Source organism: Bubalus bubalis, chromosome X (genome assembly GCF_019923935.1).
Source record: "Bubalus bubalis isolate 160015118507 breed Murrah chromosome X, NDDB_SH_1, whole genome shotgun sequence".
NCBI lineage: Eukaryota > Metazoa > Chordata > Mammalia > Artiodactyla > Bovidae > Bubalus > Bubalus bubalis.
Window position 1 is genome coordinate 10,643,015 of NC_059181.1, and position 13,119 is coordinate 10,656,133.

A 13,119-nucleotide genomic window follows, 5' to 3' on the forward strand; every position below is an offset into this window, starting at 1 on the left:
CACTATTAACAAGATCTGATAAGAGTGGCTCGTTGTGCCTATAGTGTTGGAAGAAACAATATGATTTATGTAGAGCACCCGCTTTCCTCCTGGGAGTCTGGAGTTTTGACACTCTGGAGGCAGAGGGCACCTATGTGACCAGCCCTAAGGAAAAACCTTGGGTGCCAAGCCTCTAATGAGCTTTCCTGGCAGTGAGCACTTCACCAGTGTTACTACAGCTTATTCCTGGGGGGTTCAAGCACATCCTCTGTGATTTCACTGGAGGAGGACCCTTGGAAGCTTAAAGGTGGTTTCCCCGAGACTTCATCTGACTAGCCTTCTCCTCTGCTGATTTGGCTCTGTATCCTATCACTAAAATAAGTTATACTCATGAGTACAGCTGTATTCTCAGTCCTCTGAGTCCTGGTGAATCACTGAACTTGGGGGTCCTTCAACACAACCTGCCTCTGTACAAGACGAGATTTCACAATGAATGGCTGAAACATGCAGAAGACCAGGTAGGGGCTCACCATCAGATTCAACTTGTGGTTGATGGCCAAGGCTGAGTGTTCCAGGGCTTTGAACACGGAGGCATAGCAGTCCCTGAGCTTGGTGTATTTGCCAACCAGGGCAATGGAACATGTTTTCTGTAACCTTTCATACCTGGGAAGGAAAACAAGCTTAAAGGTTATATGCATGTAACATCACATCACAAGCGTAATGATAGCCACTGTTCTTATCCCAAGGCACTTTTTAAAACCTGAGGAACAGACGAGCCTTGAATTTGATGTACTGACTCAGATTTCCCACCCTACCCCCAAAGAATAAAAATCTGTACTCCAAGATATTTGAAAATCCTGAGAAAGCCCAACATTGGCTTATAAGAGCAAGCACAGACATAAATCCAAGGAGAAAAAGAAAAAGTTAAAAGCATTACAAATAAAAAATTAAAAAGTCTCCCCATCTCATCAACATGAGCTGTCCTTAAATTCACTTATAAGGTGACACTGTATAGGAAAATTTATTCTCAGTGTCAACAGCAGACACTACAATATTAACTTTGTAAGGTGACAGTATATGAGAAAATGCATTCAAAGTGTCTACATTAAAAATTGTTCCATTCCCAGTTGACCCACAAAAGCCAAGTTATTTATGACATTTCTGAAGAATGGTGCTGAGAGAACTATTTAAAATACTATAAGCCACTTACATCATTTTTATGAGAAAATTCCATTCTACATAAGATGCTCAATCACAATTTGCCATTAGAGACACAATCTTTACTGTTGCTTCTGTCAGGAGATCTGTTCAAAGTACATGAAAAACATGTGGTCTGGTACTAAGTATGTGGAAATGTCACTCAGGGCTTGAAGATCTTCTAAGGTTCTGAAGCAAACTCTTCCCCCAGACACCTTAGAAAAATGTTACTGGGATGAGGAATATTCCTCTTTTATATCTATATCTGCAAAGAGTGAAAGAGAAGCGTGATGGAAACGAGGTAGGAGGAGAAAAACACACGAAGAGCTAAGAAGTCAAAACTGACAGCAGAGGTGACTTTCTAGGAAGGCGACTGAAGAACGTCAGAGAATGCTGCTAAACCTTTAACTTGCCATTTAATTTTATGTCACTCTGGAGACTGCCTGCCTGTGCTTCACCTCAGCTGTACAAAGGACATAGGTAACAAAGCAAGTTGGTAGCAAGGCAACATTCCAAGATGACGTGATGGGGTGGGAGCACATCCTGTCCCAGAGTTTGGCCCAGGTGAGCACAGCAGTCTGGCTGAGGCTTCACCCCACTCTCACACCTCCACTGCCAGAGAGACGCAGGGCTGCAGTCAGCATGGCCAGTCCCTCCTTCCACACATCCCTCTCTCCACTCACTCGTGGCTTGTTTTCCCAGGGAACGAGGAGTCACGCAGCAGCCGGGTGGGACAGGGGAGGCCACTGGGCAGCCCAGCTGCCATCCAGGGAGATAAGCTAGGCCTACACCCCTGTGCCCTCCTACACTCTTGAACCTGCACAGTCTAGCGCCTCCCTCCCCTTGTGCTCTCCATTCAGCCATCAGCCGGGTATGAGGCCTCTGAGCAGCACTGGACCTCTACGACCAAGGCTGCCCCTTTGACTTCTGTTGGCCTTCTTGTATCTATCTCTCTAGAGGCTGTACTGAGGGGACGGGGTCTAAAGAATGGACACTTCACACCTCTATGACCAGTGAACCAACATCACAGCCAACATGACGCAGAGAGACTATTGCTCAATATTCCCTTTGCTTGAATCCTGAGCTCAATGGTGGCTCAAAAAACGTATGTCCCCCAGAACCTATGAACGTGTCCATATCTGGGTGGGGGGGAACACTTTGCAGACACAATTAAGTTAAGGATCTCCAGATAAGATCATTCTGGATTCGAATGGGCCCTGACTGCAAAAACAAGCATCCTTATAAAACAGAAAGGAAGAAGACACAAAGGAGAAGGACATGTGGCAAGAGAGAGAGAGAATGGAGTGACATGGCCATAAGCCAAGAACACCAAGGAAGCTAGCCCACAGAGGCCAGGAGAAACACATGGGGCGGATTCTACCTCAGAGCTCTGAAAGGAACCAACCCTGCTCACACCTTGATTTCCTACTTCCAGACTCCACAACTGTGAGAGAACAAATCTCTGTTGGTTTAAGCCACCCACTCTGTGGTAATTTGTTACAGCAGCCACAGGAAACTAGTACAAAAACCAAACTCTGGCTTTAAAAGCACAGAGGCATAGAGTATAGTTTAGAACTAGTTTCAATACAAAGAGTTAAAATATTAAAGTTTCTCATGCTTAAAAAGGATCAGCCCCAAGTACCTAGAAAATTCCCACAAAGTGACTGATTCCTTAAGCATTCTGGAGGACAGGGGCTTAACTGTATCACCAGTCATTGGAGCACCTAAGTTCAGAAAAGGCACTTCATTCCTGGTTCTACTTAGCCCAAAAATTCTAAAACATTTTTTAAATTTTAAAATGAAAAGGCAAAAGAATTTTCAATCTACTAGTTACCTATCAAAGGTCAGTGATTTTGTCACCATCAAATCACTTGTTTTATATTTTTATGAATTTGCTCATTTAAACACATTTCATGGATTTCAATAAATCAAAATTACTATGTTTGGAAGCTCAAATTGTCCCATTTCTAACCAGTCAATGCTCTCGGTTACTCAGTTGTGGCTGACTCTTTTTGACACTATGGACTGTAGTCCGCCAGGCTCCTCCATCCAGGGGATTTTTCTCAGCAAGAATACTGGAGTGGGTTGTCATTTCCTCCTCCAGGGGATCTTCCTGACCCAGGGATCAAACCCTAGTCTCCTGCATCTCCTGCACTGCAGGCAGATTCTTTACCACTGAGCCACCAGGGAAAGTGAAAGTGAAAGTCACTCAGTAGTGTCCAACTCTTTGCAACCCCATGGACTATACAGTCCATGGAATTCTCCAGACCAGAATACTGGAGTGGGTTGCCATTTCCTCCTCCAGGGGATCTTCCTGACCCAGGAATCAAACCCTAGTCTCCTGCATCTCCTGCACTGCAGGCTGATTCTTTACCAGCTGAGCCACAAAGGAAGCCCAAGAATACTGGAGTGAGTAGTCCATCTTTTCTCCAGCAGATCTTCCCAACCCAGGAATCGAACCAGGGTCTCCTGTATTGCAGGTGGATTGTTTACCAACTGAGCTATCAGGGAAGCCCCCCCCCAAATATTTTGATTATTGTAACAGACATCAGTAGCCAATAGTGCCTGATGTGAAGTTAAGGCCCACAGTATTTTCTCTCAAAATTGCCACAGTATGGTACTAGCATCCCCCAGTTGTATACAGATGGGAGAACAAGCCCAAAGAGATTAAGTAATCTGCCTAAACTCACACAGCTAGTGAAAGGAGAAGCTAGGGTCTGAATCTATGGTGCTTGACACCAAAGCTTACATTTTTTTAAATTGAGATATAAGTGATATATAACATTAATTAGTTCCAGTCACACATGATAATTCAATATATTTATATATTACAAAATGGTAACCATAAGAATTCTAGTTAACATCCATCACCACACAAAGTTATAAATGTTTTTCTTATGATGAGAACTTTTAAGATCTACTCCTCAGCAACACTGAGCCTACATTTGTAACTACTGCGCCAACTGCCTCTACCTCAGCTACATGAGAAGTGAAGCAGCCAGGAGTTTATGGAGTCATGCCTCATCAACATTTAGTATAAGAAAATAGGCGATGGGGATTTCCTCTGTATACAACATCAAATTAGACAAACCTTGCTGAAATTAATATGATTGTCTTAAAGCTAAAACCTATCAGGGGTTTTTAATACCGACGCTGATAGTTCATAACTGCAGGAGAGAACAACAATGCTGTAGCCAAAACTTCCTATTCAGAAGGATTTCCTTTAAGGAATGTTAGCCAAATCTTAAAAATAAGCAAAACAAAACAAAACCTATAGCATTTTAATCTGTTTAAAATAGTCAGAGACTAAATAATAAATCAAAATGCTTCCAAAAAATTTTTTTTTAATTCTGGAATCCAAGTTCTTTCAATTCACTTTTCTTTAAGTAGAGCAAAATCAAAGGCCCTGCAAATCTTCAGTTCAGTTCAGTCAGTTCAGTCGCTCAGTCGTGTCCGACTCTTTGCGACCCCATGAATCGCAGCACGCCAGGCCTCCCTGTCCATCACCAACTCCCGGAGTTCACTCAAACTCATGTCCATCGAGTCGGTGATGCCATACAAAATCTTCAGAGAACAGCAAAACACCCTGACGATACGCTAGAGCTTTAGATATTTCCCAAACCAAACATGCCCAGGTGGAAAGCAGACTGCTACATAGTTATCTTCTAAGGTAGACCTCAGTCCTATCCACAAAGCCAAGAATTAAGAAAGATTACATTAGTAATTCCTTTCACAGTACCTGTCAGCCATATTTCTCCACTTGGAAAGCAAACTACTTGCAGAATCCCCAATGGGCAGATCCAATCTCTCTTTAAAATATTTAACGATGCCTTGTTCCTCCAAAAGCACAGGCACTCGGTAGGTGGAAGAAACATCATGGATACATATGACCTGATTAATGATGATAAAACACCATATTTAATGGAATGACTCAAATATGCCACAAAAACATACACAAGAATGAGCCAAAACTCAAGAGAGATGGCAGTTTATTTATACTGACAGAAGAAAACCAAGAACCCAGCAACCTAAGCAGGAAGCAGAATTAATACAAGGTTAGTTTCATCTAATTACAAAACACTGAAGTCATTATTCTACACCTGGAACCATGGATGCTATGGTAGACTATATATATATATATATATGTATGTATATATATGTGTGTGTGTGTGTGTGTGTGTGTATATATATATATATATATCCTGTGCCAGGAACTAGGAACAAAGAATACACACACACACACACACACATATTTTAAACGTTTGAAATTTCTTGAGTTACAGGAATAACTTTGTTAGGTTAACGAGGCTGGCACTGAGATGACTCTAGGACTGGAGTTGGTCACAAGAAAAGGCAAGCAAGTCATTAGAAGGCTGGAACTTTCAGCCACCTGACTGCCAGGGAGGGGATGGGGGCTAGAGACTGAGTTCAGTCAGGTGACCAATGATTTACTTAATCATGCCTATGTAATGAAACCACAATAAAAATGGTGAACACCAGGCCTCAGGGGAGCATCCTCGTTTGTGAATATACAAATGTAATGGAAAGGTGGTGCCCCCTAACTCCACAGGAACAAAAGCTCTTGTGCCCGGGACTCTCCTAGACCTTGCCCTATGTGTCTCTTCATCTGGCTGTTCGCTAACACCTTTTATAACAAAATAGTAATCATAAGCAGAGCACTTTTCTGAGTTGTGAGTCATTCTAGAGAATTATCAAATCTGAGGTGGTTATGAGAAGCTTCAACTTTGTAGTCAGCCAGGCAGAAGTGCGGTGGCTTGGAACAAGGGAAACCTGTGGCTGGTGTCTGAAGTGCAGGGCAGTCTTATAAAGGCCTACAGAGTCTGATGCTCACTCCAGGTACTGAGCATCTGAGTTGAAGTGCAGGAACCCCAGGGGTGTCAGAGATTTGGTGTTGGAACATGGATGCTTTGTACGTCAGTATCCAAGACACATGGCCCAAGGCACCATCTCCTAAGTCTAGGTTTAGACAGTAGACTTAGAATATATACACCTTGTCCTCTAAGTATGGGTATGTGGTTTGTTCATTCACTCATTTTTTGTTGTAGCTGCTACTACCGTTGCTTTTTTGTCTGCCCTTCATTTGGGTAAATTTATAAGCACACATTGAACACAGTCAAATTAATTACACCTATGAGGGGAGAAAGGCTCTTTTAAATGCCAGGTGGTACGGTTGTTTTTCACACCCTAATGAGCTTTCATCATCCTCTCAAGTACAGATAAAGGGCTACTGGCAGGCATTTAAGGATCTGCCACATCCTAAATAAAGGCCAAGAAATGTTCTGCAAACTCTATGTGTTCAGTCTTTCCAAATCCATAGCTATCCAACCAAGGGTTCTTAAGCTGTTTGGACATCGACAACTTGATCTATCTTTAAGACAACTGTGTCTCATCTGTGCATTCCCTGATGCAATTCAAAGTGCCAAGATGTCACTGATATGAGGCTCCATCCCAATTATTAATTAAAATTAAATCTCTGGACAGCCACAATTCCCAGAAGTGGAAGGCATGGTGTGTGGAGCTATTTACTCATCTATCCTCCAGGCCAGAGGATTTTCAAATATCATGGTAACAGAGCACATCACAGAGATGCCTGTGACCTTCCATTCCCTCCTCGGCAATCCAAGTGAGAAGAGCTCGAAATGCAAGTTCACGAGGAACTAAGAAATGGGAGAATTAACTCATGTTAAAAAAGGCAATGTGCTGACAGATGGAGACAGCAAACTTATGGTAACTAGAAGATAAGGCAAGGGTGGGGGCAGAGGAGAGAGAGAAATTGGAAAACTGGGATTGACATATACACACAACCAGATATAAAATAGATAATAATAAGAACCTACTGTATAGCACAGGAAACTCCACTCAATACTTTGCAATGACCTATATAGGGAAAGAATCTAAAAAATAGTGGATATATGTATATATATATAACTGATTCACTTTGCTGTACACCTGAAGCTAACACAACATTGTAATTCAACTGTACTTCAATAAAAAAAATTTTAAAGCAATGTGCTAAAAAAAAAAATGACTAATAAGCTAGCCTGTGGACTGACAAGATAGAACATTCTTCAGAATCTATAAAGAAAATAAACTCAGGAATTCCCTGGTGGTCCAGTGGTTAGGACTTGGTGCTTTCACTGCAGTGGCTGAGGTTCAATTCCTGGTCAGGGAACTAAGATCCTGCAAGCCATGCAGTGCAGCCAAAATAAATAAATAAATAAATAATAAAGAAAAGAAATTCCACATGGTTGAAAGTTTGGACTATCATCGGTTCTCAGAGGTCTTGGCAACCCAACTCTAAAAGCTGTATCCTTCTATTTCAAAAACCAGGTAAAATGTGTGTGATATACATACCAAGTACTATTTACAAAAAACAAACAAAACCAAAATGGCTTGATGACATATAGGTACAGAGGAGTGCTTTAAATCTGCCATCACATTTTTCAAAGGCGTTCAGACTTCTGCACTGACCCTGAAGCATCAGCCAGTGAATACATCAGCCTGACTCCTGAGACTCAAGAAATCTGAGTAGATGGCTTTTAGGCTTCAGAAAACCTTGAGATAATCTGAAGGAAACAAAAGGTTTTTGCCAAACCTCACCCTTTTCCTGAGGATCCATCAAATCACCTTTTAAACTCCAGTCCCTTGTGCCTGAGCCTTATTACAAACAAGAGACAGAGATAAGTGGATAAAAGAAAAGCCAGTTCTCAGATACACAGGTGGAAAGTCCTATAGAACAGAGGACCTGAACCCACATCACAGAAGTTTTTGTAGCAATGAATTGAACTGAGGCCATTGACGTAATCAGAAGTGATAGTGTGAATGTCACTGTAATGTGTGTTTTGGGGTGAGCTAAGCTGTAACAAGTACAAAGGAGAAATTGAAGTAAAAGCCATAAGTGTCCTGAAAAGACAAGATACAGAGACGATAAGCACGCTTCAAATGGTTCTCTCTCCAGAGGCTGGACTGCAAGTTAAAAAAAAAAAATCTGCCTGGTTTTGTACCTATAATTAAAATTCATTTTGATATTTGGCAAAACTAATACAGTTATGTAAAGTTTAAAAATAAAATAAAATTAAAAAAAAGAAAAAAAAATTTAAGATGTGAAATACACAATCTATTTAAGGAGTCAGTAGTCTCAAGACTGTTCACTTAAGGGCAAGGGAGCCATAGTTGCATATGAGTCCCCCAAAGCTTTTATAAATATTGTGAAAAGTAATACGATAATTTAAGAGGTGTAAAACGCTAGCATCAGCAGAAGTGCCTGCAAGGCAATCAGATCTAAAGAGCAGCACTAACCTGTTCAGGGTTCACGTGACAAAACATAGAAATCTTTTCCTTCACAGCCATTTCGATGGGCGTTGAACTCCGGCAGACAATCTGTCAAAGTCCATCATGCACAGGTTAGCAGGCAAGAATTATTGAGCTGTTCACACAGCCATTGGTTTTTAGGAGGAAGCTATGTTAATTTTGCTCTGAGAGACTTGACCGAGTCTTGACTTGACTTTATGGAGACTTGACTTCTCCATCCTTGGCATCCCACTGGGTTACTAGAAATTGGTCTGAGCACTAATACGAGCAAGTGTAACCAAACTCACCACAAATCCACTGGTAAGAAATGTCACAGCATATGTGGTGAACAGACACGAGGCACACAAATGTTACTTACTAAAACTACAGGAAGAAAGCCAGACCAAAGGTTGGCAAACACTTCTCTAAAGGGCCAAATGGCAAAAGCTTTAGCTTCTTCAGCCAGGCAGTCGCTGCCCTGACTCCTCAATGGTTCTGCCATGGTGCACAGGCAGCTATAAACAAATGTGGACAATGAGTGGCAGAGTATCACAGCACAACTTCCTACAGGCAGCAGGCTTGCAAGCCCTTACTTGCCCACCCCTGATCTAGACTACTGGCCATAATTGGATTACTGCTATAAACAAGAGAAGGGCTAACCCGACCTAGCAGGCTCAGAGGGAAATCTCCCAGGTCCCAGCTCTCTCCAAAGGACCCAGGGACCACACAAATGACAGGACACTGTACTTGCCCGGATGTCAGTGTGGCCAATCAAATGAGGGCCTGGAGAAGAACAGATGGCCAATTTAGAAATGTGTGAAGCAACAGTTGATGATGAGGGAATAAACCTTCCCCAGGTCCCAGATACAAAAAGTTCAGTCACTGAAACTATTTGAGAGCTAAGACTCAGATGATGCTACAGGTTAGGAAATGGAGGTCCTAGTCCACAAAACTTACCCACTCCTTAACTCACCAGATCGGGAGACAGGCCTAATCCCCTCAGCGCACGGACACTGTTTTGTGTGGGTTTGGTTTTTTGTTCTCCGGTAGCACTGGGCTGAAAAGAAATGGGTCACTGTCAGTATGCTGGACATCTGGCTCTTCTGGATAATGAATGGCTCCCTGATTTAAAAGGTGGAGTAAACAGAGCATCACAGGAAAACCTACAGGAGTTGCTGTCTACATACTTATCTGGAAAACTCACCTGTGGGACAAGGCTAACATGAATATTACAGAAATTCTCTCTTTTTGCTTTAAACTGGAATTGTCTGAACGCTTCCACAAACGGCATTCCTTCAATGTCTCCAATGGTGCCACCCAGCTGGGAATGGGGAAAAAAGACACAAGAGGTCATATAGATTCCATGGTATACAGCCTAATAGAACAATTCTTAATACACTAAGCATAAGAACTAAAGTCCCCTGAAAATGGGGGATTACTAAAAGGCTATCAACCCTTCATCTCACCAAGACTGAAACAAACTTTTTTAAAGAAAAGGAGCACTTTAAGAAAAGAGAAGGGAATTTCTAAGCAGATTAAAAAGACTCAGAATATACACCACCAGGAGTGAGATCAGTTAGCTTCTACCAGTGGTCCCACTGGAAGGGAGATTTCAAATCCAGTGACAATATGAGAAAGCAGAGAGCCATCTGGCTCTGCCCGGTGTGAAATAGCATTCTCTCTCCATCTCTGCATGAGCCCACACACACACACCCACACACACCCTTCTATGTAGCTGAACAGCCTCCCTGTAATGGTAGTACTACCAGAATTAAATCACTACTATTAAAACATGCTGGCTCTCTGAAACAAGTAGTACCAAAAGCCCTGAGAATATTCCTGACAGTGTAATCCTTTGATAAATGTTAACTTAATTTACATTGTACTGCCAATAAAGTTACTTAAGCATTTTACTTTAGATGAAGATAAAATTCACTTTAACCCATTCATCCTCACCATATTTAAATACGCAAAGATTATCACATGGATTTTTAAATTAATTCTTTAGCATTTGAGTATCTACTACAGGCTCAACACTATAAAGAAGCCCCCCGGAAGAATTTAGGACAACCTGCTTGCTCCTGAGGAGCTCAGAAGTGAGCGAGGAAAATAAGGCAGAGCTAAAGAACAATAAGCAAGAATAAAACTTGAGCATTAAGTGGAATGATCTGGATGTTGAGGAAGAAGAGATCTTGGTGGACCCAAGCCCAGAATTCACCACATTCCCTGGCTTCGAGTACTTGACTGGGTCCAAAATCTACTTGTAGCCCTGACCTCTCCACTGGGCTTTAAAGCCAACTTGTCCTTGGTGTCTCAGATGGGTCAGTAAGTATTCAAACTTACCATGTCCCACACTGAACTCCTGATACCCACAGCCCTGGGCCTGCTTATCTCTGTGCTTCCTCCCTCATCTCAGCAACAGCATCTCTTCCCAGTAACTAGTTCAAGCTAGAGGTCTGGAAATCATCCTCAATGCACCTGCTTTTCCTTATCCAACCCCATCCAGTGAGCTGTACCTCCAAAATATTCTTGCAAACCTCTCCACTGCTACCACCCTAGACACCCAGGCCAACATAACCTTTGGCAGGGATTACTGCAATCATCTAAGCCCGGGGTGGCTGAGATGGCCTGCTGCCTGGTTTTACACACGAAGCTGTACCAGCACACAGCCCCGCCCACTCACACATCGCCCAAGGCTGCCTAGGCACTACAATGGCAAAGTGGAGTAGTTGTGACAGAGACTCTCTCACCAGCAAAACTAAACATATTTACTATCTAGCCCTTTACAAAGTTGGCTGCCCCCAATTTTAATGGCCTCTTAGCTTCCACCCTCTCCTGTCCTACCAACTGTTTGTCATATAGCAGCAGAGTGACCTTTTAAAATTCAGAATACATCTCTTCCATGCTTATATCTTTCAGCAGCTCACTGCTTCACTAAAAATAAAATCTAAACTTCTTTAGGCAGCTAACAAAAGGACCTGAATGATCTGGCCCTTGCACATGTCTCTAATCTCACCTCATGTCCCCACTCCCACCTGCCCTTTTCCCATCCCCCTACTCTCCCACCCCCACCTCTGCACTTCAATCTCACTGGCCTTTCAAGTCCTCAGACAGGCCATGCTCTTCCTTCCTGCCCCTTAGGCCCTCCTACTCACCTTCTTCATATTCACCTACTTCCCTTTTATCCTTCAGCCGAGGGAGCTGTATGCCCCTCAGAGTGCAACCTTGACCACCCACCTAAAGCACCCTGTCTGTGCCCTTCCTAGTAACACAGCACAGGGTGCCCTTATTTTATTTGAGTTCTTATCTTCTGTCTCTCGGGCTTCCCTCGTAGCTCAGTGGGTAAAGAATCTGCCTGCAATGCAGGAGACCCAGGTTTGATTCCTGGATTGGGAAGATCCCCTGAAGAAGGAAATGGCAACCCACTCCAGTATTCTTGCCTGGAGAATCCCATGGACAGAGGAGCCTGGCAGGCTACAGTCCATGGGGTTGCAAGAGTCAGACACAGCTTAGCAACTAAACCACCACTCCTATCTCTCTACCCCACTAGGCTGTAAGGTCCTTGAGGGCAGGAACTTGCCTGCTGTATCTCCAGCACTAGCCCAGAGCCCTGCAGGCAGTGCTGAGAATTTAGATTAATAGGACAGGACAGAAGGTCTCGAAATTTAATATAAAGCCCTAGGTCACAGCATTCTAGTACCTGTTACCATAAGTACAACAGGATCAAACTAAGATGTACAAGGATTTCATTGTTATAGAAGAAATTATTCTTTACTAACTTTAACTAAGATAACAAAACAAAATTAAAATTCAAGTCTCCTGGCTATGGAACAGATAGAAATATATGGTCATTCTGTAAGTGAATGACAAACTTAATTATGAAAATCCAAGAAATAAAACATGCAATCAGGAAACTGGCGGGGAGGGGGAGGGGGAGGGGTGTAAGTGCTCTCTAACTATAATGCATCAGAAGCTAATGGGGAAAAAATAGGAAAAAAAAAAGAGGTCTGCACTTTAAACTGTAAAGAGCCATTTTCTGGTTTTTGATGGGGGAGGTATTCTGGGAATAAGCAAGGAATCCAGAAAAGGAAGCAAAAACGGTTAAGATTATCTGCTTTTGCCCCCACATGGCCTATACTGGTACTGCATTCTCTCTGCCAATTTGCAAAGTACCATTACCTCTCCTTTGGTTCACCATTATCTTCACTGTGATAATAAACTTTCAGTATGATTACCAGAGTAGTCAAGACTGAAGTGACTTAGCAGCAGCAGCAGCAGTCCTAAGTTAATTCTCTTCCCGTACAACAGGGAAAATATCACCCATAACAACATTTTAAGATCTATGCAAAGCCGAAACTGAAGCAGCAGCAAGCAAATCTATGAGATGTGCCATGTCCACTTCACCTTTAAGGAAAGGAATCTTTCTCTGAAAGTTGCTGAGAGAATAAATCTTAAAAATTCTCATCACAAGAAAAAAAGTTTGTTTAACTATGTGAGTTGATGGATGTTGACTAAATTTATTATGGTCATCTCTTCACAATATATACATACATCAAATCATTATGTTGTATACCTAAAATGAATACAATGTTATATGTCAGTTATATCTCAATAAAGCTGCAGAAATTTTTA

The 13,119-nt window shown here is 42.3% G+C and overlaps 1 protein-coding gene across 10 annotated transcripts in view; it reads right to left on the reverse strand.

Moving 5' to 3' along the window:
• Positions 1–13,119, reverse strand: part of CTPS2 (CTP synthase 2) — a 110,603-nt gene that overhangs the window by 77,651 nt on the left and 19,833 nt on the right. For all 10 annotated transcript variants that reach the window (XM_044937579.2, XM_044937580.2, XM_044937578.2 and 7 more), the window contains 5 exons: positions 9,692–9,808; positions 9,461–9,544; positions 8,497–8,577; positions 4,916–5,067; positions 510–642 (listed from right to left, as the gene is read on the reverse strand). In XM_044937579.2, the coding sequence (XP_044793514.1) occupies positions 510–642; positions 4,916–5,067; positions 8,497–8,577; positions 9,461–9,544; positions 9,692–9,808 (567 nt within the window). The remainder of the gene's footprint in view (positions 1–509; positions 643–4,915; positions 5,068–8,496; positions 8,578–9,460; positions 9,545–9,691; positions 9,809–13,119) is intronic.